This window comes from Adiantum capillus-veneris, chromosome 11 (genome assembly GCF_014529385.1).
Source record: "Adiantum capillus-veneris isolate H3 chromosome 11, ASM1452938v2, whole genome shotgun sequence".
NCBI lineage: Eukaryota > Viridiplantae > Streptophyta > Polypodiopsida > Polypodiales > Pteridaceae > Adiantum > Adiantum capillus-veneris.
In genome coordinates, this window is record NC_140941.1 from 110219200 (window position 1) to 110244643 (window position 25444).

Sequence of the window (25444 nt, forward strand, 5' to 3'; positions counted from 1 at the left end):
CACTCTTTAGGTCTATCCTTGTAAACAATGATGCTCCCTCAAGCCGATCAAGAATTTCATCTATCCTCGGTATGGGGAACCTGTTCTTGATGGTATTCTTATTCAAGGCGCGATAGTCAATGCACATGCGCCATGAACCATCCTTCTTCTGCACTAAGAGTACAGGCGAATAAAAAGGGGATGAACTGGGCTGAATCAGCCCCTTCTCTAAAAGCTCGTTGACCTGACTCGTAATCTCTTTCTGCTGGGCTGCACTAACCCTGTATGGTGGTCTATTCGATGGACTAGAACCTGGCACAAGATCTATAGTATGATCCTCAAGTCTCTCAAGAGGTTACTCCCCTGGCAAAGAGTCCGAAAAACAATCACTGAAACCACTCAAAAAAGTTGACCTGTCTTTATCTAAGGTAGACAAATTAGATACAACTTCAGGTACTTCTTTTGCAAAGATCAAGTACGTAGAAAGATGATTCTTTATTACAAATGAAATAGCAAAAGCAGAAACAACTGGAACAGACTCGCCTTTAAGCTTTACATCAAGGACATGAGTCTTTCCTCTATGTACAAGGGTAATCTTTTTGTTGTAAGTATCCACCATAGCAAGCAACCTGTAACACCATGGGATACCCAGTAACACATCACAGCCCTCAAGTGGCATAATATGAAATTCTTCTGCATCCACATAGCTCTAAATGTGCAGACGAAGCTTCCCCAAAATGGGAGTAACACGCTCTGAATGACCTGGGCATGCCAAACCTACTTCCCCTGTCATACCCATCTCCTCTGCACGAATGCCCAACTTTGATGCCAATTCTGGTGATATGAAATTTGCACGGGCTCTTGGATCAAAGAAAACCAGCACTGTCTGGTCTCTAACTTTGCCCCAAGCTCTGCACAGCTCAGTGGCATCTGTGTTTGGCTGGTCTCCAACCAAATCTGGAACAAGTCCTGCACTTGGCTTTGGCTTCTTCCCTTTATGGTCTGACTTGTTATCCTTATCCTGTGACTTCTTCTGTGGGCATTCATTTGCAAAATGTCCTTCCTGTTCAACAATATAGCATTTCTTGGCTTCCCTAAGAGCTTTCCTTTCTTCAAAAGTTTTGCCAGAAAAATGCCTTTTTTGTCCTTGTCCTCGTCCCAAAGAAGATTAAGACTGCTTCTTGGACGTATCAGCCTCCTCAGTGGAGGGCTTCTATGTGGGAGGCTCAGAAGGCTTTGCTGCAACATTACCCTTGGCTGAAAATTGTTTGCCCTGGGACCCTTTCTCGTGGCTATTAAATCCATCGGAATCTCCCTTCGACAGATTGTTGGCCACTCTTGCATTCTCTATCAACTGAAACATATTCATGACAGTAGTCTTTGTGCAGTAGTCCCTGATTTTCTTGGGCAATCCGCAACAGTACTTCTCAATCTGTTCTGACAATGGCACAAACCTGTAAGAGGTGACTGGCAACACTGCGGCCCAAAACTGTTTATTGTACTCTTCCAGATTCGCACACAGTTTAGCATTCAACTCGTGGCATTCTGTCATCACATCCACTTCAAAAGTGTTTGTCAACCATGCAGGCGCAAAAAGCTATTTGAACTGGACCCACGTTGTTGGGGTTGACCCTGGTTCAACAATGCGGTCCACCATTGAAGCGCATTCCCTTTCAAGAAAGTGGCAGCCTTGCGTATCTTTAAGGATTCCGTGAAGTTTCTTCCAACATAAGCTGCATCGAACTGTTGTATGAAGGTCAAGGCCTTCATTTGGTCCTCAGTTCCTCTGAAAGTTTGAAACTTCACTCCTTGCCCACCTTCCTTGTAATCCTTAAGCTGACTCAAAGGAGCCACATTATCATAAACAGGTGCCTGTAACAGTGGTGCTCCATGAGTGTTCATTCCAGCACTCGCATCAATTGTTTTCCCTGTCATATCTGCATTTTGTACGTATGTCTGCGAAAAAGCAGCCGTACCAAATTGTGTTCCAGGCACTCGAAATTGGCCATAGGCACCCTGAAAACCTGGTTGGACACCCATGTTCGCGTACATAGGGTTACCCATGCTTGTTTGCATTGTCCCGAACACATTCCCTGGCATATAACCTATGGAAGGTCCGGCTATAGCTTGAAATACTGAACCACCTCCAAAATAACCAGGATAAGTATTAGGTAATGGAAGGATCTGACGCATAGCCTGTTCATTGCTCCCTTGACCATTCACAAACGGTTCCTGTCCAGCTAAAGCAAGATGCTTTGGATCATTGCACACCGCTAGTTGCTCAACCACATGGGCTTTCCCTTGAGCATCATGAGTCCTCTGCGCATTGGAAATCTCCTTTTCCTACAACGGCTCAGTCATGCCCTGTGTAGGAGGCTGAAAACCCTGTGTCGGAGCCTGTAAGAACTCCTGCATCCTTGGGTTATTAGCCAACTGTTGAAACATGTCCATGCAGCAACGCAGTTGAGTTCTGAAGAACCTGTCCTCTTCTTGAAGAGTTGAAGGAATTTTCTTTGTGCCATGTGAGGAAGATCCCTCTTCAGGTACTTGGTCTCTCTTCTCTGCCATATCGACAAGCTTTGTGTTGCTTTCACCCACAACAATCCACGCTGCACTTTTTGAAGAAAAAGTGACTATCCCATCGATGGAACCATATCACCGGCCTATACAACGTAGAGGGCGGTACTATTTCAATTACCTGTTAACTTTATACAGAGCACTGAGAAGGGAAGAGAACACAGTTGCGTCCAGCGAATAGAATGTGATTGCGCACACGAGACCGACACCCTGTAGGCCTCAAAGACTAGCGCCCCTTTCGCTATTTCTTTATTCAAATTAAGGTAGACTATCCGACCACTTAGCACAAGCTTTCACAAAGCTGTCCAAACCTGGCGAGGGCTGAAAACGCAGGTTTTCGACCGGATTTCGACAACATAACAACGCAAAAACCCCTGTAGGTCAAAAGCATCTGTCTAGGACGGATTCCCTCGCTATTTGGAAGCTTTCTGGTGAGCTGTCACAGAAATTCAGCGCGCTGTAATTCTCTGTTTTTCACTGCCGGGTGCCCAAAAGCCTGTACACGCATCCCAAGGCTCTCACGAGGCTCCCCCGGTGTTCCCTTGCAATTTAGGTGTGAAACCCTAAACCTGCAGAAAAACACAACAGGCTGTAATTCGCTGTTTCGGATCGTTTTTAGCGGAGCGAACACGCCTACGCATGTCCCAAGGGCTCCCGCACACAATGGGACACTTCCCCTGTGAATTGGACGAGTTTTCACGCGAGAAAACTCTCCAAACTCGCAATCTTTCGCGATGGAACTGTGCGTACCTGTGGGGGATTAGTATTAGCGAATCCGGTTCCTGTTTAGAAGGCTCTTGCCTTGGCAAATGCGCATAAATCTCCAGAACTGTACATGTTCATCTGAGTAGCCCATCTAGTGGGGCATTACCATATGTGCCAAAGGGGGGAGAGAGATGCACGAGAGAAAATCATCGCGCTACATGAGACAGAGGAGAAGGCAAGCTTTCCATTAAAGCTGTAGACCTGCACCCACTACTCACACACACACTGTAGGTCACTTGTGATCAAAAATCAGCCCCTCTCACAAATTGGGAGCCTCCTCTTGCTGAGGTGTCCTGCAAATTAACCTCCTCCTACCAAGTGTCCAGTTTGCCCCTTTGAGTTAATTCCCTCGTTCCCACTCACTTATAAAGTTGTGACTTTCCAAGTGGCCCGGATTTCATTTGGCAGGCACAGGCTTCCATACTCATCAGAATTCAGTGCTAACTGGCCCGACCAGTCCCCGACTGACCGACCCAGTCTCTGGATGTGAGAAACCTATTCGGCCGCAGCCGTTTCACACTTGCCATGCAATGTCCACTTGCACCTTTTCAAGGGTCTCGGGAAAACAAGCAACAAGAAAAATACCCCTCCTGGTGACAGCAGAGCTGGTAGTACTGATGGATGGAGATGTATGGAGAAGCCCTTGGTGTCTATAATTTCTCGGATAATTAGGGCCAAGGCCTCTGTACCACATGACATTGTAAAGGCGGAGCTCGCTCCTCCTCCATTGGTAGTGGAGGCACTCCCTCGATCAGTTTCATTTATGCATAGCACTTGGGCTCTCCCTAGAGACAGATATGCTCGATTAGCACTAGAGCCTTCGCGACAGCTGGCATTGCAGAGAGATAGATCATGTTGGTACGCAGAGATGGCATCTTTTCAGTTACATGGCTTTAGTATGGATCGGCTACCCCCATTTCAGTACTCTCTAGATGCACCTCCATCTCCCTCACTAGGGCAGAGATTACCAAGCTCATCAGACACGACTTGGTTCAGTTGGATACGAAGAGGACATGCATACAACCTACACATGAGTTAGGTACGAAGATGACTTTCTATAGAGAGCATCTTCTCCAACTCACGCAGGATGGTTTTGTGATCAGACCAGGATACATGGATACTCATCTATCCCACGGGATATGATGTGCTATTGGTCAGATACGCACATCCTCACATCAGCTAGAGATCGAGACAGGCAGATTTAGAGGAGTACCCGCTGAGTCCAAGATTTTTCAAGTGTGCCAGATAGAGCCAGAGACAGAGCTACATTACATGTCATTGCCCAATATACTATGAGATACGAGGCCGCTTTCACTGTCTCTTCAGAGAGGGTTTTGGGCCACTTTCTAGAGTCATGAGATACCAGGATCAGAGATGCCTCGGATTATACTTGCTGGAGATTCGCAAACACAGAGAAGACCTCTTGTAGAGGGGCACAATGAGAGAGATCCAGCGACAACGGAAGGTTACAGATTTCTTTCAGTCACAGAAAGAGGAGTTCGAGCAACCCCCACAACATAACAACACCAGAGGCACCTGAGGCATATTGGTTAATCGGGCAATATCGCCAACGGGGCCCTCTCGACATCGACGCAGATAGCGACAGAGCATCCATAGCATCCATACCATACTGGCGCGACATAGGAGCCGTCCCGACAGAGTGCCTACCTTGGAGAACATTGAATCTCTATAGCCTTTATATGTATATGATGCCTCAACTGTCAGAGAGCTCCATTGTATCAGCTCACCCTTTGTATTCCCTTTGTATCAGCTTTCATCCCACCCCTACCACTATTTTCTTTTCAGTTTCTTGTACTTTTTTGAACCCAGACCTGGGATAAGATTCACCACATGTAACCTTTTGGTCTCATAGGTCATTTTGGCCTTTTGAAGACGTTAATACTTCATTTCATCTCATCTCATATCATCTCTCTCTCTCTCTCTCTCTCTCTCTCTCTCTCTCTCTCTCTCTCTCTCTCTCTCTCTCTCTCTCTCTCTCTCTCTCTCTCTCTCTCTCTCTCTGCGTTGCACTCTCGCGCCCGCCCTACCCTGCTCACACCCCCACTGCCCTTCCTTGCTCGCGCGCTGCACCCCCGTGGCGCCCTGCTGTGCACCCGCTCATGCCCCCCTCCCCCCCCCTGCGCCCGCTGCACGCTGCCCTAGCCCCCCAACTTCTACGCGTAATGTCTCCCCCCCCTCTCCTACGCGTAGATTGTCTCTCCCCCCCCCCCCCCCCCCCCCCCCTACCCCCCCTTTTTTTCTTTCACGCGTAGGATGTCCGCCCCCCCTTCCCCCCACTCGTAGGATGTCCGCTGCCCCCCCTTTTTTCTTTCACGCGTAGGATGTCCGCTGCCCTGCCCCCCCTTTTTTTTGGCCCGCCCCCCTTCCCCCCACTCTATCTACCATACTTTCCCACCCCCCCCCCCCCCCCCCCCACCCCTCTCTCTCTCCAATCTGTAACCACCACTATCTCCCCCGGGCCGTACCGCCTCGCGCTCCACCACTCGCCGAGACCGCCGCTAGTGTGGGTGTACGTGTGCATCTAGCGACTCCCTTGCGGACGACTCCCCCACACGCCCAACTGCCGTGCCCGCTGCTAGGGTGGGTGCACACGTACATCTAACCCCCTTGCGGACGGCGATCAAGCATGAGGAAGACGAACGATAAAGCCGACCCCTTAGAGGATGCCATTCAAAAATGCAAACAGGAAATGACGAAGACCATTACCAAGATGAACCGCAATCTCTGGGGCACAATAAACATGCTCGAAGGACGTGTGCTGATCCAAGAGAGCAAGATAAGCACGTTGGAAGACCGAGTGACGACCCAAGAGGAAGAGATCGCGTCACTCAAGAAAGAACTCGCCGAAGCCCGATCAAGAAACACACTGGAAGAGGGCGAACTGCAACCCTCAGTAATCGAAGAAATCAACACGATCAAGGAACAAGTACGGGCCATCAAAGAGGGAGAAGAACAGCACAAAGAAATGACGACTTCTTGGGTGGATGTTCTTACCAAAACCCAACAGAAGGCGAACGAAGCCGAGAAATGGATCAAGGTGGCCAAGAAAGGAAAAGACAAGGAGATAACGCCCACGTCCACACCCAACAACATCATTAACCAGACACTAGAGGAGGAGCAGAGGAGAAGGATGCGCGCTTTACATGTGAGAATTTGCGGTCTTAAAGACAAAGGCAATGTGGACGAAGAAGTAAAAGAACTCACAGCCTTGATGGGGATTCATGAGCCGACACACACAAGGACATGGAGAGTGGGCAACATAAAGAAAAATGGAGGCAGTGGAGAAACCTCAAAAGAAAGAGCACTCATCCTCCGTTTTCCCTCCATGGAAGCAAAGAAGTCATTCTTGAAGAAAAGACCAACTCTTAAAGAGACTGGCATCTTTCTCGGGGATGATCTCACCCTCTCGCAGATCGCTCATATGCAAGAAGTAATGCCGGAGATTAGAGCAGCAAGGGGAAAAGGCAAGATCGCTTTTTACCGAGACGGAAAAGTGGTAATACTAGAGCGACGCTCCACATGACAGTGCGAGACTTATGGGACCACACTCAAAGTGGCTGCCTGGAACTGTAATGGATCTATGCGTCTTGATGTAGGTACTTTTGAGGATAGCTTTACTGGAAGAGACATCATCTTTTACTCTGAGACACACCAGGCCCCTGGGCAATCCATGCCTCACATCACTGGATACAGGTGGGAGATAGCTTACAGATAGGAGACACGCTCAGAACACAGAGGGTGGGGCTCGGGGGGAGTGGCAGAGTTATTTAGAGAGGATCTACAGCCATTGATACATATAGCCTACAGGGATGAGCAGGCTAGGTACATGTGGGTGAGATTGAAAGCAGAGACAAGCAGATATCTCTACCTAGCTATTTGCTACTTTCCCCCGAGTACATCAGTTTATGCATCACCCAGAGGACAGTCCCCTTTCTCTATTCTGGATGATGACATATGCGAGTTCTCTAGGGATGGTGACATTATCATCCTAGGGGACTTCAATGCTAGGACTGCCTATCACCACGCAGTTTTTTATGATACTTCAGAAGAGATGCTAAGAGAGCTCGATGTTGTGGAGACGGGCCTGTTCAGACTATCACATGATGTGGAATATACCGAGTATGGGCGACACCTGATAGACATGGGCATTGCACATGGTTTGGCCATCTTGAATGGCCTACAGAGATTTCCTGCTGCGGGAGGTTTTACATGTTTCCCTCACAGGCATGGAGCCAGCACAGTGGACTATGTCATGGCACAACCGAATCTCATCTCTAGTATCGAGGATCTCACAGTTGGGCCCAGACCGGTCCGGGTAGCAGTAGATCATGCTCTGGTGTCAATGACCATCTCTTTCCAGTTCAGTGTAGCACACAGGCCACGGGTAGCAGCCCCTACTCGCTACACATTCACACGGGAGACGGATTCTGTATACATGGACGGGATCTACAGACGCCTATGCACTGAGGACCCGGGGCGACCTCTGGAGGAGCTAACTACTATACTGACACAGACATTACATGAGGCAGCAGAAGAAGAATACCCACACACCCAGCCTGAGCAGAGCCGCCGATCAGGGAGCATGCCTCAAAACAGCTGGTATGATGAGGAGTGCCGCCAGACTTCAGAGGGAGGTGCTTTTGGGGGACGTCACTCACAGACAGTCACAGATTGACTTCCGACGCCTGGTACGGCGGAAGAAGAGGGCTTTTTTGGCTCGACTCAAACAGGATCTATATCAGCTATTCTTGAGTCAGGACTCGCGTGAAGCGTGGCGGCTCTTTCATGAGCAGTCCCCCCCCTGCTATTTCCTCCACAGAGACCTGGGGTCAATACGCATCATCTTTGTACACAGTACCTAGACAGCCGCCCCTCCCCAACCCCCCCGACCCATGCCCACACACATGTGCTTTTTTCACCGCTGAGATGGTGAAGAAAGCTATTGGCAGGATGAGGACTGGGAGAGCATATGATCATGATGGCTTAGTCGCTGAGCATTTCATACATGCCAAAGATCTACTAGCAGAGCTTCTAGCAGTTATGTTTAACCGTGCCATGTGTGAGGGCCTACCGGACACTTGGAGCCTATCCACGATAGTACCTATCTTCAAGTCAGGAGACCCCATGGAGCCTAGCAATTATCACACTATTATGATTGGGCACACACTGGCACGATTGTACGCATCCATTCTTGAGCAACAGCTGAGTAGATGGGCAGAGAGGGAAGGAATGCATGCAACTGGGCAGGCAGGGTTCAGGAGAGGCTTCTCTACTCTTGACCACATCTTGACACTCGGGGCCATCATCGAGGAAGGCATATTTCATGGGAGACGGATCTATTGTAGCTTTGTGGACTTCCGCAAAGCTTTTGACACAGTACCCAGAGCTAGATTGATGCGAAGATTACAGGAAATGGGAGTACCCACAGAGCTCATTTGGGGGATCATGGCATTATACAGATCAATAGTAGGGCATGTACGCACCCCGGAGGGACTCTCAATACCGGTTCACTCCACTATTGGGGTGAAGCAAGGCTGCCCGCTCTCTCCTACTCTTTTCGGTATGTATGTGGATGAGGTTTCTAACTACATTGACAGGGATGGGGATAAAGGTGCACAGTTGGCAAGGACATGGATTCCACTTTTGTTATATGCAGGGGATATTGTGTTGATCTCCGAATCCCCAGAGGGAATGCAACGCCAATTGGATGCTTTGCATACGTTTGCCCACGAAAGTGGTTTGTCTGTCAACCTTGGTAAAACCAAGGTTATGGTGTTTAATACCACCCCACAGTGGATCAGGAGATCAGCACCTACATTCACATACGGCCAGGAGACTGTGGAGTACACAGACGCTTACACTTACCTTGGAGTGGTTTTTACTGGACCCACGCAGCATTGGGTAGATTGGAGAGGATGTGTTCGCAGGTTCAGTTTCAGGAACCCCGGACGAAGCTCTGGCTCTTTGACACCTTGGTGGCCTCAGCATTGCTCTATGGGGCTGAGATATGGGGACCTTCATTGGATCACCACGGGAGGTCGGGTCACACAGACGGATGGGGGAACATGGAGAAACCTCTCGTCTCTATGATCTCGCGGCTTATTAGAGCCAAGGCATCAGTACCACGGGCCATTATCCGAGCAGAGCTAGCGGCCCCCCCACTAGTGGTAGAGGCGCTCACCAGATCAGTCTCCTTCATAAACCGCACATGGGAACTTCCCAGAGACAAATATGCTCGCATAGCACTTGAGTCCTCTCGACAGTTAGCCATACAAGGAGATACAACATGCTGGTATGGGGAGATGACATCATGGGTTCAGCATAGACAGGTTGCCACCATTCCAGTACTCATTGGATGCACCATCTCTCATTCTTACACAGTCGGAGATCACCAAGCTCATCCGCCAAGACCTGACCCAGCTACACACCAGGAGGACATGGATACAACCAGCACAAGAACTGGGCACGAAGATGGCTTTCTACAAAGACCACCTTCTCCAGCTTACGGAAGATGGTTTTGTGACGAGGCCCAGATACATGGATACCCACTTGTCTCATGGGATACGATGTACAATTGGCCAGTTACGCACATCGTCTCACCAGCTGCGGATTGAAACTGGGAGATACAGCGGAGTACCAGCAGAGGCCACGACATGCCCCTTGTGTGACATGGAACCTGAGACAGAGCTGCATTATACATGCCGCTGCCCCGTCTACTACAAGATACAAGGCCGCTTCCATTGCTTGTTCAGAGAGGGTTTTGGACCACTCTCAAGAGTAATGGGATACGAAGATCAAAGATGCCTGGGTTTGTTCTTGCTCGAGCTACGCAGACACAGAGAGAGCCTGATGAATGGCGAGGCTAACCAGTCTCAAAGACGGATTACAGACTTCTTCAGAGCAGACACAGGACAGCCGCAAGAGCCACTCCCACAACAGAGCTCCCCCTCGTCTCACGCAAGAGGCACACTGATCGACCGAGCGATTGAATTGGGGAAATCCAGGCGCCCACGACTGTGAAGGACTACACAGCATCGACGGAGGCTACGTCAAAAGATTCAGAGCACGCTGGCCAGGCATGCACGACGCCCGGTCAAACTACTAACCATGGAGGAAATTGATGAGATTCGCCAACGACCAATGCTAGATCTTTTGTGATTCAGCTATCCCAACTAGCCGCCCATTTTTGCTTAGTTTTCGGCTTAGCTCACATCGACCAATCTAGAATCCCATAATATATATCTTTGTTTTGTACTGTTGTTAGGTTATTTTGTTACTCTGACTTTGTATCAGATCCACCACCTTGTAACTTTTTGGTCTCATAGGTCACTATGGCCTTTTGAAGACGTTAATATAACATTTCATCTCTCTCTCTCTCTCTCTCTCTCTCTCTCTCTCTCTCTCTCTCTCTCTCTCTCTCTCTCTCTCTCTCTCTCTCTCTCTCTCTCTCTCTCTCTCTCTCTCTCTCTCTCTCTCTCTCTCTCTCTCTCACACACACACACACACACACACACACACACACACACAGAGGAGGGAATGCGAACCCACTAGGGTGCTGCTCGTGAATAGACAGAGCATCCCGTTGGGCACGCACACAGAGCAGAATACACGAGAGCAGGTCTCTCTCTCTCTCTCTCTCTCTCTCTCTCTCTCTCTCTCTCTCTCTCTCTCTCTCTCTCTCTCTCTCTCTCTCTCTCTCTCTCTCTCTCTCTCTCTCTCTCTCTCTCTCTCTCTCTCTCTCTCTCTCTCTCTCTCTCGCCACAACGTACGTAACTTCACAGGGATTTGCAACACATTGCGCGGCAGAGTGCCAACTTAAAAGAAGCGCTGAAATTCGTTAATTGTGAGGTTGAAGAGAGTGACGTGACCAACCAAAACGTACAACAGCAAGTTACGTGCAAGATGGTGAAGCAGCTGCGTATAGGGTGAGTACTTGCAAGCAGGCGAAGTCAGGTTCTCTCTCTCTCTCTCTCTCTCTCTCTCTCTCTCTCTCTCTCTCTCTCTCTCTCTCTCTCTCTCTCTCTCTCTCTCTCTCTCTCTCTCTCTCTCTCTCTCTCTCTGTGAAAAAGTCAGGGTTGTATATTACTGAGTACAATATACTCCCCAGCGGATGCCAAAATAGCCTATCACGTGGGGTGTACAAGCTGAATGTAAGGAGGAGAGCCACTATAGTGACAACTCGACTAAAACAATCTCATGGTGGTCGGTGTGATGAGTGCAGGAGAAACCACCGAGAAGGGGCATAATGCCACGTAATCTGTCCACCTGTAAGTGTGAAAAAGAGTGGGGATCGTGCCCAACGCCGAAGGAAGGCAAAACAGCGAGCCTCGGCTGCTCGAGATGCACCTAAGGAAGAATCCCACTGCCAAATCAGGGTGTGAATGATATCCAGCCAAATGGTAGTGAGGGTATCCTGAAGGAGCTGTGGAGCCGCACTGAGAATGTGGAGACAACGAGCTCTCCAAACATTCCAAAGTGTAATACTAGTGATGACTGAAAAAACCTCATCACGTGTCTGAGAATCCCCCTGCCAAGCAATCTGTGGTAGCATAGCCAAAGTCCCTCGCTGATAACCAACGGAGGTAAGCATAAAGGCTGGATCTGTGTCTGAGCCCTCGTAAAAAAGATGGGGGCCGGGCATCGGCATCAACCATGAGACAGATCCCCAAGTAAGAAATCCATGCTGAACACCTGCTCTGCTAAGTAGAAAGCAAACTGCAAGCCACACTACATGGGAAGCTGAGCATGACCAAAGACAGTGTGCAAGTGACTCAGGGAGTTATAAAGGACAGCGAGTACATAACGGATCATGACTCATAGTAGCTAGCCAAGTCCCAACTGGAAGTCCCACATGCGCAATCATCCACATGAAAAAAGAAATACGACGAGCTGCATGTAAATCCAAGATGGCGGACCAAAACTGCTGCAAATAGGCATGAGAGAGACCTGAATGTAACCAGAAACACATGCGAGTGGCTTGCTCTGGCTGTTGTCTCATCAATGCTAACCGTCCAATCCTGACAGTTGTAACAAACTGCTGACGTGTCAAAGCCTAAAGAATGGAGCCAACTTACAGATGCCGGCCGAGGGGCCTTAACCCTAAGAAGAACAAGCAACAGAAGAAGTGTCACAAGGTGATGACGTGGTTGGCCGAGTGCAGAAAACCCTAACCCTAATTTCTTCCTGAAACCCTAATTCTGGAAACCCTAATTGCTGAAACCCTAATTCTGGAAACCCTAACTTCTGAAAGCCTAATTCCAGAAACCCTAACTGCTGAAACCCTAATTCTGAAAACCCTAACCCTAAAACCTGCAAACCCTAATTCTGAAAACCCTAACCCTAAAACCTGCAAACCCTAATACTGGAAACCCTAACCCTAGAACTGCAACAATGTAGCTGATTTCCGAAAATTGCGCTGGCATAATGACGTGGCAGGCTGTACGGATGTCCGTGATTTACGCTGGTAGCTTTTGGCATTGCTTTTTCGCCATAAGCTTTTGAGTTTGAAAACTTTTCATGTAAATTGCTTTTTGGACCAGAAGCTTTTGAGTTTGAAAACTTTTCATGTAAACTGCTTTTTGGACCAGAAGCTTTTGATTTTGAAAGCTTTTCATGTAAACTGCTTTTTGGACCAGAAGCTTTTGATTTTGAAAGCTTTTCATGTAAACTGCTTTTTAGGTCAAGGGCCTTTAAATATGAGGCTAGGGCTCATTCTCTGGCATGCTTCCTCGAGAAGGTGCAGAGTCTGGAGTACCGGCTTGTACTTTGATGATGCAATATAAAGAAATACCGAAAGGGGCGCCAAGGTTTGGGGCCAATACTCTCTGGGGTGGAATTCCGCCACTCCGTGTCGCGTGTCGTCTCTCTCTCTTTCAATTCAATTGTTATTGAAATGCTAAAAGTCTGCTCAGTCTGTTCTTTTCTATTGGCACGTGGTGCCCGCCTTGTGACAACAGTGTACTCAAAGAAGGATACAGGTGCACCTTTAGGGTCAGAGTGAGGCCAATGCCACTCTCCTAGGTCCCAATATAGCTGAGATAGGGCACGACCCTCCCACACCCAAAGCCTCCAAAGTGCAGCATCAACGTAAGCGAAACGAGGGTCAACACAACGACGCTTCCCGCGGGAGCCAACTACTCTCTCTCTCTCTCTCTCTCTCTCTCTCTCTCTCTCTCTCTCTCTCTCTCTCTCTCTCTCTCTCTCTCAATCAATGTGCAGGTCGTTGCCAACGGCCAGCAGGGCTGCGCCATTGGCTGTCACAAGTTGTTCTTGCCAGCAGGTCTCGGGGCAATCCTACAGAGGAAGTTACGGGCAGCAGAGGGATCGCTGTTTGACAGAGTATTCCAGGGCAGCGAGCCTCACCCACAGAGGGGCCGTGTGCATATTGTGCCAGCCAGAGCTTCTTGCATTTTTGAAGGTTCACGGGTCTCTGGAGTGGGTCTCGAGCCCTCATTTTTTGTATGCCAGCAGAAGGGCGGATCATCGTGCTCCGACCCCTTTCCTTTTTGTATTGTAAGCCGTGTTGGGCTAGACGAGCTGAGGAGGAGATACCCTCGCTCACGTATCCTTGTTTGTATTGGTTCTAGTGTGTCGGCCACTATAGATCCGGACATAGATTCTCTCTCATGGACTCAACTGAGCCAGAGCATCGAGCTATACCCGCATCGCCAATGGAGGCCATGGGACCACACTCAAAGTTGCCACCTGGAATTGTAATGGATCTATGCGCCTTGATGTGGGTGCCTTTGAGGATAGTTTTACGGGAAGAGACATCGTCTTCCACTCTGAGACACATCAAGCCCCGGGGCAATCTATGCCTCACATTAGTGGATATAGATGGGAGACAGCCTATAGACAGGAGACACGATCAGAGCACAAAGGGCGGGGCTCAAGAGGAGTGGCAGTGTTATTCAGGGAGGAGTTGCAGCCATTGATACATATAGCCCGAAGGGATGAGCAAGCTAGGTACATGTGGGTGAGATTGAGAGCAGAGACAGGTAGATATCTTTACATTGCTATTTGCTACTTTCCCCCGAGTACATCAGTTTATGCACCACCCAGAGGACAGTCCCCCTTCTCTATTCTGGATGATGACATATGGGAGTTCTCTAGAGATGGTGACATCATCATTCTAGGGGAGTTCAATGCTAGGACTGCCCATCATCAGACAGTATTTTATGATACTTCAGAGGAGATGCTGAGAGAGTTGGATGTTGCAGAGACGGGCCTATCCAGACTATCACAGGATGGAGAACACACTGAGTATGGACGACACTTGATAGACATGGGAACTACACATGGATTGGCCATCTTGAATGGCCTACAAAGATTTCCCGCTGCGGGGGGTTTTACATGCTTTCCACATAGACATGGAGCCAGCACAGTGGATTATGTCATGGCACAGCCGAGCCTCATCTCTAGTATCCAGGACCTCACAGTTGGACCCAGACCTATTGGTGTGGCAGTGGATCATGCTCCTGTGTCGCTGACCATTTCTTTTCAGTTTTTGTAGCACACAGGCTACGGGCAGTAGCCCATACTCGCTACACCTTCACGCGGGAGACAGACTCTGTATACATAGATGGAATCTACAGACGCCTGTGCACAGAGGAGCCACGGAGACCTCTGGAGGAGCTTACTACTATATTGACACAGACACTACATGATGCAACAGCAGAGGCATACCCACATACCCAGTTTGAGCAGAGACGCCGTTCGGGGAGCATGCCCCAGAACAGTTGGTATGATGAGGAATGCCGGGACACTAGAGCTAGACTTCAGAGGGAGGTGCTTTTGGGGGACATCACTCACAGGCAGTCACAGATTGACTTCCGACCCCTAGTGCGGCGGAAGAAGAGGAATTTTTGGCTCTCCTAGAGCAGGATCTATACCAGCTATTCTTGAGTCAGGACTCACGTGAGGCATGGAGGCTCTTTCATGAGCACTCCCCCCCCCCCGCCATCACTTCTACAGAGGCCTAGGGCCAGTATGCATCATCTCTGTGCACAGTTCCTCAGCAGCCCCCACTTCCCGACCCCCCCCCCCCCCCCCCCCCCCCCCCCCCCCGATCCATGCCCACACATATGTGCTTTTTCCACTGCTGAGATGGTGAGGAAGGCCATTGACAGGATGAGGACTAGGAGAGCATATGATCATGATGGCTTAGTGGCTGAGCATTTCACGCATGCCAGAGATTTACTAGCAGAGCTTCTAGCAGTTATGTTTAACCATGCCATGTGTGAGGACTTGCCTGATACTTGGAGCCTATCTACTATTGTACCTATCTTCAAGTCGGGAGACCCTATGGAGCTTGGGAACTATCACACTATCATGATTGGACACACATTGGCACGGTTGTACGCATCTATTCTTGAGCGCAGCTAAGTAGATGGGCAGAGAGGGAGGGGATACACGCAGCCGGGCAGGCAGGTTTTAGGAGGGGTTTTTCTATTCTTGACCATATCTTGACACTCAGAGCGATCATTGAGGAGGGCAGATCGCGTGGGAGACGGATCTATTGTAGCTTTGTGGATTTCCGCAAAGCATTTGACACAGTGCCCAAACCTAGATTGATGCTCAGATTACACCAAATGGGAGCACTCACAAAGCTCATTTGGGGGGTCATGGCATTATACAGGTTAGTAGATTTCCGCAAAGCATTTGACACAATGCCCAAAGCTAGATTGATGCGCAGATTACAGCAAATGGGAGTACCCACAGAGCTCATTTGGGGGGTCATGGCATTATACAGGTCAGTAGTGGGGCATGTACGCACCCCAGAGGGTCTATCCACACCAGTTTACTCCACTATTGGGGTGAAGCAGGGCTACCCGCTCTCTCCTACTCTATTTGGTAGGTTTCTGACTACATTGAGAGAGATGGTGATAGAGGTGCACAGCTGGCAGGGAACATGGATTCCACTATTGTTATATGCTGATGATATTGTGTTGATCTCCCACTCTCCGGAGGGGATGCAACGTCACTTGGATGCTTTGCATAGGTTTGCCCAGGAAAGTGGTTTGTCCGTTAACCTTGGTAAAACCAAGGTCATGGTATTTAATACCGCCACACAGTGGATCAGGAGGTCAGCGCCCGCCTTCACATACGGCCAGGAGAAGGTGGAGTATACAGATGCTTACACTTACCTTGGAGTGGTTTTTAGTGGGCCAGCATTTTCATTGAGGGCAGCAGAGACTAGATTGACCAGAGCCCATGCAGCATTGGGTAGATTGGAAAGGATGTGTTTACAGGTTCAGTTTCAGGAGCCTCGAACGAAGCTTTGGCTCTTTGACACTTTGGTGGCTTCTGCATTGCTTTATGGAGCTGAGATTTAGGGACCTTCACTAGATCATCACGGGAGGACAAGCCGTAGTGATGGATGGGGGGACATGGAGAAGCCTCTAGTCTCTATGATCTCGCAGCTCATTAGAAGGCTTCAGTACCACGTGCTATTATACGAGCAGAGCTAGCTGCCCCCCCATTGGTGGTTGAGGCACTCACCAAATCTGTCTCCTTGATACACCGCATGTGGGAGCTTCCAAAGACAGATATGCACGCCTTGCACCGAACTTGAGTCCTCTCGACAGTTAGCCATGCAGGGAGATACAGCATGCTCGTATGGGGAGATGACATCACGGTTTCAGGCGCATGGGTTCAGCATAGACAGATTGCCTCCCTTCCAGTACTCACCGGATGCGCCCTCTATGACTCTTACACAATCCGAGATCACCAGGCTCATTCGCCAGGACTTGACTCAGCTAGACACCGAGAGGACATGGATACAGCCAGCACAGGAGCTGGGCACGAAGTTGGCTTTCTACAGAGAGCATCTCCTCCAGCTTACAGAGGATGGTTTTGTAACGAGGCCCAGATACATGGACACCCACTTGTCTCATGGGATACGATGTGCTATTGGCCAGATACACCAGCTACGGATCGAGACTGGAAGATACAGCGGAGTACCAACAGAGGCCAAGACATGCCCCCTGTGTGACATTGAGCCTGAGGCGGAGTTGCACTACACATGCCACTGCCCCGTCTACTACGAGATACGAGGCCGCTTCCAATGCTTGTTCAGAGAGGGCTTTGGATCATTCTCTAGAGTCATGCGGTACGAGGATCAAAGATGCCTGGGTTTGTTCTTGCTCGAGCTGCACAGACACAGAGAGAGCCTGATGGGAGGAGAGGCTAGCCAGTCTCAGAGACAAATCACAGACTTCTTTAGAGCTGCCACTGGACACCCAGAGGAGTTACTAGCACAACAGAGCTCGTCGCTTTACACCAGAGGCATACTAATTGACCGAGCGACTGAGCTGGGGAGATCCAGACGCCCACGACTGCGGAGGACTACACAGCATCGACGAAGGCTGCATCAGAGGATTCGGGTCACTTTGGCTCGACATTCACGACGCCCGGTCAGACTACTGACCATGGAGGAGATTGATGAGATCCGCCAGCGACCGATGCTAGATCTCATGTGATCTAGCTATCCCAGCTAGTTGTTTAGCTGCTTAGTCCACACCTAGCAGTTTAGGATTCCATAGTATTTTATTTAGTCATTTTGTCATTCTGTCATTTTGTCATCTTGTTACTCTGACTTTGTATCAGATCCACCACATTGTAACTTTCTGGTCTCATAGGTCACTTTGGCCTTTTGAAGACGTTAATATAACATTTCATTTCATTTCATCTCTCTCTCTCTCTCTCTCTCTCTCTCTCTCTCTCTCTCTCTCTCTCTCTCTCTCTCTCTCTCTCTCTCTCTCTCTCTCCAGATGACATTACAGCTCTGCAAAAATTGGTTGATGCTTTACATGATTTTTGTGAAAATGTGGGTCTATCAATCAATGTAGACAAAACAAAGTTAATGATTGTAAAGACTCGTAAGATGGATATCCATGCCCCCCTCATGTATCAAGAGAAATAAATTGAGAAAGTCGACAGTTTCAAGTACTTGGGGATTGACATTCCGTGTAACTCTATGCTTGGGGACAATGCGCACATAATAGAATTGACATCGGCCATGCCAAGTACTATCAATTTGAAAACATGTGCACACAAGGGAGCATTAGAAGATGGGAGATAAAAGCGACCATTTTTGAGACATGCGTGGTGCAAGCCATCCTCTACGGAGTGGAAATCTGGGGAGCAAGCATTTCCACCCACATGGAATGAAATTGAAAAAATTCAGAAAAAGTTTCTATGTAGACACATAGGTGTCAAAAAGACGACACCATACTTAGTGCTACTCTTGGAGATAGGCAAGAGACCACTAGAAATGAAAGCATTGAAAAGAATGTACACGTATATCATGAAGTTCAACGCCATGCCTACTACTCAAATCCCCCGCATAGCATGGGAAACGGGATGTGCGCCACAAAAGACAAAGAAAAGCAAATTTCTGCCATCGGGCCTCATACAAGACATTAAGAAATGGTTCGCTAAATGGAATGTAGAGGCATATGTGGGCATGCTTATTGAGGAGGGCAAGGAGGGAAAACACATGCACTAAATAGCCTCCACACTAAGTGAAAGACAACGCAACACCACTTGAAATTTGAATACTACTGCAAGCATGTCAATACAAAGTATTGGGCAGGCTATAGAACAAACCCAATGGAAGCCCAGGCCCACATACGAACACCCATGCCCCACATGGCACGAAGAGCCATTTCTTTGATGCGCACAAGGTCACATATGCTCAAAATAGAAACAGAGGGCTGGCTGAAAATTGATGCTTCTAAACGGATATGCACATCATGTACAATGCAAGCTCCCGAAGATGAAGCACATGTGACATTGGAATGCCCAGAATATGATCACATCCGGGCTAATTTTCAACCACTCCTAAGCGGTTGTTCTACCTTTGCGGATCTATTATCCAAGACAGACCCCTCCCCTACAGCTCTCGGAACATACCTCACCCGCATACTTGAGAATCAAAAGACACTCATAGGAACACAAAAAGAGAACAACACACACCATACATCCCCGTGAGGGGAGACTATGTATCACTTTGAGGTCCCATGGGTCATTTCTGGCCCCCCGTGGACGTTAATACCAAATCAAATATCTATCTATCTATCTATCTATCTATCTATATATATATAAAGTGGAGGGACGTTAAAGTGGACGGACTAACATAGCATAATCCGTCTACAAACCAATGGCAAGCTCTGTTGTGACAGCAAAAATTTCAGCGGGAAGCAGCCAAATGAAATTTTGCAAGACACGGCATGACAAATACTGGGGGCAGCACTTGCAAAACAAAAGGCAAGCTAACAATCCACTGGCTGAAATTTAAAGGCAAAGTTGAACCTCGTGTAGCCTAACAGGAAGCCAAATGTGCTGCCCTTTTCCACGCAACAGTAGCTCAGAGGCAGCCAAAACAGTGCTAAAGGCAGCGTGAGGCGAGCAGACTGTCTTGGGTGCAGCGTGAGCAGGAGTGCTGAGTCGGCAGAACAGCTTCAGTTAGGCGGGGTTAACTGTGAGTAGCACGGCAGAGCTTGTAGGATGGCGGGCTGGCTGCGGCCTGTTGCTGTCGAGCAGCCCACAGAGACTGGTGTCGTTGGGCAGCATCCGCGTGGGCAAGGCAGATCAGCAGCACGGGTTACAAGCAACAGGGTGCGCAATATGTGCACAGCTGAGCGTGTTAGGGTTTAGCAGACATGCGCTAGGGTTTAGAAACCACACATTAGGGTTAGCAGGTGCATGCTAGAGTTCGTAAGAGATAGCTCACGCTAGTTTCTAGTCACTGGTAAAGAGACAAACCCAGGGGGGAGAGAGAGGGGGACTCCTTCAAACATTTCTTTGCAAGAAATATATCTTCAAGTAATAAACACTACGAGCACACATCTAGAGGCAGATTGCATAATTGCCCATCATCATGCCTGCTAAGTCATCCTCTATCTTGAAGTTACAACGAGACCCAATGAACTGACAATGATAAGACAATCATGGAAGTAATATTATACGATATAACGAGTCTCTCAACTGAGAAAAAGGTGGACCTGAGCCCTTGTGGCTCCACACAAAAAATAAAATACCTCCTCTTACAAGCTAACACTTTTCAGACTCTGTGCCACGTCACCAAAGTGTAGACCTAGACCTTGAAAGTTCACCATCATGGAGCCAGACACGGCAAATACAATACTAAGGACAGGTGCAAGCAGCAAAGTGAATGAATCACAATGTCAAGACGTCTTGAGCCCAGTACAGTGGCCATTGGTGGTTCCCGAAGAAAATATTCCTCGAGCTTGGATGGTCCACGAACTTGGTAAGCATACACTTTTAAATACTATATAAGCAATCTTTAACACCTGGTTGATAATTTTGCCAAAAAAAAAAGGAATCATACCACTGTCAAATCCCAAAGCATTGTAATTCCCTGTGAATAGGCTTTCCGAGTGCTAAAATTTGTTTAAAATTCCGAGGAACAAACATAAAACATGCATTAGATTTGCCTATATGACACAGCAGACTGCATCCATGCTTTTATTCACTTATTTTGAAGATTGATCACAAGTTCTCCTACTCTGAATTCCATATAAAGATCCAAATGACGAATTTGAAATTTAAACCAAGAGAGGGCAGAAGACATACAGAATCAAATAGTGGTCGATCGGGTGGCCTTTCTTCATTTCTTCTTCTCCCTTTTCAAGTCTCTCTTTGGCTTGTCTTAGATCTTGTGCATTTACATTAGCGCTCACCCCTTTGCTTGTCTCGTTATTCTTGTCTTCTAAAAGTGCAATTAGTCGCCTCAAGTCATTGCATGCTTGCCCATAATCACGAATCATCTCATGCAAGGTAGCTCTACGAGATAAAGCCTAAACATAAAATATGTCAATCAAAATCTCTCTCTCTCTCTCTCTCTCACAACAAAGAAAACTAATTTCTATTACTTGAAAAGTCCCTTAGAACGCCGAAGTGATGCTGATTCTGGAGACTATAAAAACGGGAAATAACTAAACATGGCAATTGTAAAAACTGAAAGTGAAGGTAAAAATCTCTCCTAAAGAGAGTAAAAAGTGCCTTAGCAAGCCAAGTGTCACAAATCGCTGACATGTCAAGCCACTGAAGAACAGAGCCGACTTGTAGATCCCGGCCGAGGGGCCTAAACCCTAAGTGAAAAGGCAAAAGAATCAGATGTACGGAATTCCGCACTTCACGCTGGCCTGTTGACGTGGCAGATTGTACGGATTTCCGCAATTCACATTGGCATGCTAACGTGGCAAATTGTACGGATTTCCGTAAATTGCGCTGGCTGCTTTTGGGGTCGGATGCTTTTTGGACCAATTGCTTTTTAAGTTTGAAGGCTTTTCATGTAAACTGCTTTTCATAGGCCAAGGGCCTTTAAATATGTGCAGAGTGCTCATTCTCTGGTCTGGCACACTTCAGCAAGAAGGTGTAGAGCGCAAGTACTGGCATTATATTGAGTTCAAGTATTATAAAGAAATACCGAAAGGGGCGCCAAGGTTTGGGGCCAATACTCTCTTGGGTGGAATTCTGCCACTCTATGTAGTGTGTGCTCTCTCTCTCTCTCTCAGTTCAGTTGTTATTGAAGTGCTAAAAGTCTGTTCAGTCTGTTCTTTTCTATTGGCACGTGGTGCCCATACTGTGACAACCAGTGGATTTAGGATGATAGCAACCTCTAAAAGATTGGCCCTTCCACCAAGAGAAAACTCCTCTAATGCACATCAAAAACCGGAACCATCAAAATCCACTAGCAGTGAAAAGGACAAGGACCATCTGCAATGGCAAGAGCTCAAACTTCGGCCAGCTGGTAGAACCTGATAGCAGTAGGCAATGGAAAGATAAAGAAGAGAGCTGTCGGTGACGAAGATGAGAGAGAAATGTTGAAAAGGCTCGCTGCTGCTTCCGCACGCCCCCAACCCCCCCCCCCCCCACCCCCCCCACCCCATCGTTCTCCTCTCCCCCCGCCTGTGCGCTGCCCAACGCCTGTCCTGCCTGCGCGCTGTCCCAATCCCGCGCTGCTCTGCCTGCGCATAGTCAGCGCGCTGTCCAGCCAGCTCCCCCACACCCCCCACTGCTCGTTCTCTGCCCACACACACATTCGCTGCCCGCTCTCGTTCGCTGCCCACTGCCCCCGCACACAGTGACCTTCATCTCCGCTCGCCCCCACCTTTGCGCACCTTTAGCGCCCCCCTGCCCAAAAAAGGCCTCACTTGTTCAGCCCTGCAGTGGAGTTCTAGTTGGGACTTCACTCGCCGAGTTCTCAGGTGTTTGTCTTCATGCCCCCCTCCCGCTTTTCCTACACAGGGGCAGACACAAATGGAAGCTCATGCTCCGCCCCAGAGGGACTCCTCAGAAGCCCCCTCACCCGACCGTGCAGAGCCCACCATCTGACTTGCTCTTTCACCGAAGAGCAAGCGAGCTTCGCAGCAGAGGTGGAGTGCCTCCAGGACACCTCTGTCATCTGCAAGATTCTTGACACCATACCCAGCAGAGGAGAGTTGCGTGATCTTCTCCAGGCCCGCCTTCTAGCAGAGGTGGGCAAGATCTTGGACGTTCAGATCCTCGAACAAGGCTACTACCAGATCGAGTTTGAGACCTCCGAGATGGCGTCCAAGGTCATCGCCATGAGCCCCTTGACCATCCGAGCAATTCGAGCCCACTTTCGACAGTGGAGACATGGTTTTGACCCTGCTTCAGATATTCTGGTAGAGGAGGCAGACATTCCCATCTCTGCCTGCTTCCCTAGTTTGCAGAGGGAGTACCTATCACTTTTGTCCAGGATAGGCTCAGCGATTGGGACTTTCCTGGAGACACCTCGCACGGCAGCCTCAGTAGCTACCAAGGCAGCCGGCATTCCCTCAGTTCGCGTTCTGGTTAGGGACACTCACATCTCCCGAATGTCATCCTGCTTCCTCGAGTGAGTGGAGGTTGGTTTAGACAGAGCGTGGAGTATTCGGGCCTCCCGAATCAGTGCTTCATTTGACGACAAATGGGCCATCTTGCGAAGGCCTGTCCACGGAGGAGGCCCCGACCTACACCACAGGCCCAGACCCAGCAGCCACAGGCACAGACACAAAGCACACAGGCAGAGCCACCCTCCGAGCCTAGGGCTCCAGCGGAGGAGGGATGGTAGCAAGTTCGTGGTCGACGATGGCAGGGGCCACAGCGATAGCCTGGCACTCAGCGTGGTCCTCAGGCGCCTGCCCAGCAGCAGTGGGTTCCCACTGGGAACCGCTTCAGTCCCCTTGAGCAGAACGAGGTCCTTGCTCTAGCCTCCACCTCAGCTTCACCCTCGACTGCCCCCTGCCTCTCCTCCTCGCCCCTCTACCTTTGCCGACCCCCCTCACCCCTCCTCTCCCCCATCCTCCCCCTGCTCCTACACCCCCCCCCCCCCCCCCCCTCCAGTCCCACAGTCGACCCAGGGGCAGCGCCATCCACGGCTGGGAGATCTCTTGGCAACGCCTTTGCCACGAGTCGCTTGGCGAGAGAGGGACAACCTTTCTTGCAACCCCCTCTTCTGGTTCAGACGTCTCCCTTTGCAATAGTCCCTCGTGGTCAGGCGAGCTTCGACATTCGACGCCGATGGGATTTCTTTGCCTACGACTTCACACGATTCAGGGTTCATGTTCTGTTCCTTGCAGCTAGGGGGGTAGAGGCCTTGGACTCAACCGTTGGCTTCTCTTTTCCCCTTTGCGGCAGGGACCAGACTGACTGGACTCTCGACTCAGTGTTGGAGTGGCTAAAGACACAGGCCCTAGAGTTCTCTCACCACATGGGAGACCTAGGAGTTATAGACATGCCTCAGACTCTTTGGCCATTGGCCAAGTTTGCTGTGACCCCTCCAAATGCAGCAGGATGTAGACACATTGTGATTCATTTCTTTACTGATACGCAGTGCCCGTTGTTATGTCCCGCTCAAACAGGAGAGGGGATCTAGCCCAGATGAAATCAAAAGCAATTTTCTCTCTCACAAACTTAGTGGGAAAATAAAGCAATCCCAAACAGCCCCAGCGTAAACTTTTCAGCCTAAAAGCAGCCAGCAGTTTTCTGTAAAAAGCGGGCGTCCGTACATGCTGCCACTTGGCGAGTTTTTCGCATATTGCACCACAATTCCCGGGGTTGCCGTATAGCCAACAACGTCAGCATTTCAAAACGTCTGCCACCTCATCATTTGTGGCCAAGGGCGGGTGCATATGAGTGTGCACTGGGCAGCCACGTCACCAGTTTGTCTCAGAGACAATCGTCTCAGGCATGCCATGCAATCTGAAGATCTAGGCCACAAACAATCTCGCTAAGTGATCCGGCTTGACTGTCTTCTTCACTGAAATGAAATGAGCTTCCTTGTTGAATCTATCAATAACAGTCCAGATACCATCGTGACCACCGTGTGTTCTCAGAAGATCAAAAATGAAATCCATTGCAATACTTTCCAAGTGGCGGGTGGGTATGGGTAAAGGTTGTTACAATCGCTGTGCTTTATGCTTGTCAAACTTCACATTCTGAAATACCAAGCAACTGCGTACAAAATCGTCCACATCCTTCTTGAGTCCTGGCCAATAGAAGTATCTCTCCACACCTTTCAAGGTGGTACCAATGCCGTGGTGACCTGTAAAAGGTGGACAATGGCATTCGGTTAGAACCTTTTCCCTTAACGGTTGTGTAACGCACAACATCGTTTTCTTCATCAAGTAGCCATCCCGAATGGAATATCCCGCTACTACCTCCCCATTCCGTATCCGAGTGAAAATATCTACAAAATCTGTACCTGTGGCATACTGATCGACCATATCCTCGAAGCTCCTATGATGAATCGTGGAAATAGCCAGAACCAACGGCTTTCGAGACAAAGCATCTGCAACCAATTTCTTCTGTCCCTGAACATGGATAATCTGGAAGTGAAACTGTGACAAGATGTTCGCCCACCGCATCTGCTTTTTCAAAAGCTGCTTCTGTGACAAGAAGTAGAGCAAACACTGATAATCTGTGAAGACCATAAAATCGCTCCGAGTAGGTAATGTCGCCAATGAGTAAGAGCATGGATAACCACCAAAAGCTCTTTCTCATAAATCTGTGCTGTCAATTCCGGCCTTGAGAACAATCGGCTCTCGTAAGCAATGATTTGGCCTTCTTG

The 25444-nt window shown here is 49.0% G+C and overlaps 2 protein-coding genes across 4 annotated transcripts in view; one reads left to right on the plus strand and one right to left on the minus strand.

The window, feature by feature from the left end:
• Positions 1 to 25444, minus strand: part of LOC147447814 (uncharacterized) — a 101369-nt gene that overhangs the window by 24452 nt on the left and 51473 nt on the right. For all 3 annotated transcript variants that reach the window (XM_086523521.1, XM_086523520.1, XM_086523519.1), the window contains exon 9: positions 20941 to 21164. In XM_086523521.1, coding sequence (XP_086379647.1) covers positions 20941 to 21164 — 224 coding nt within the window. The remainder of the gene's footprint in view (positions 1 to 20940; positions 21165 to 25444) is intronic.
• Positions 7128 to 8184, plus strand: LOC147447815 (uncharacterized). Its single transcript, XM_086524412.1, has one exon. The coding sequence runs from the start codon at positions 7169 to 7171 to the stop codon at positions 8015 to 8017; it is 849 nt and encodes a 282-aa protein (XP_086380538.1). The 5' UTR covers positions 7128 to 7168; the 3' UTR covers positions 8018 to 8184.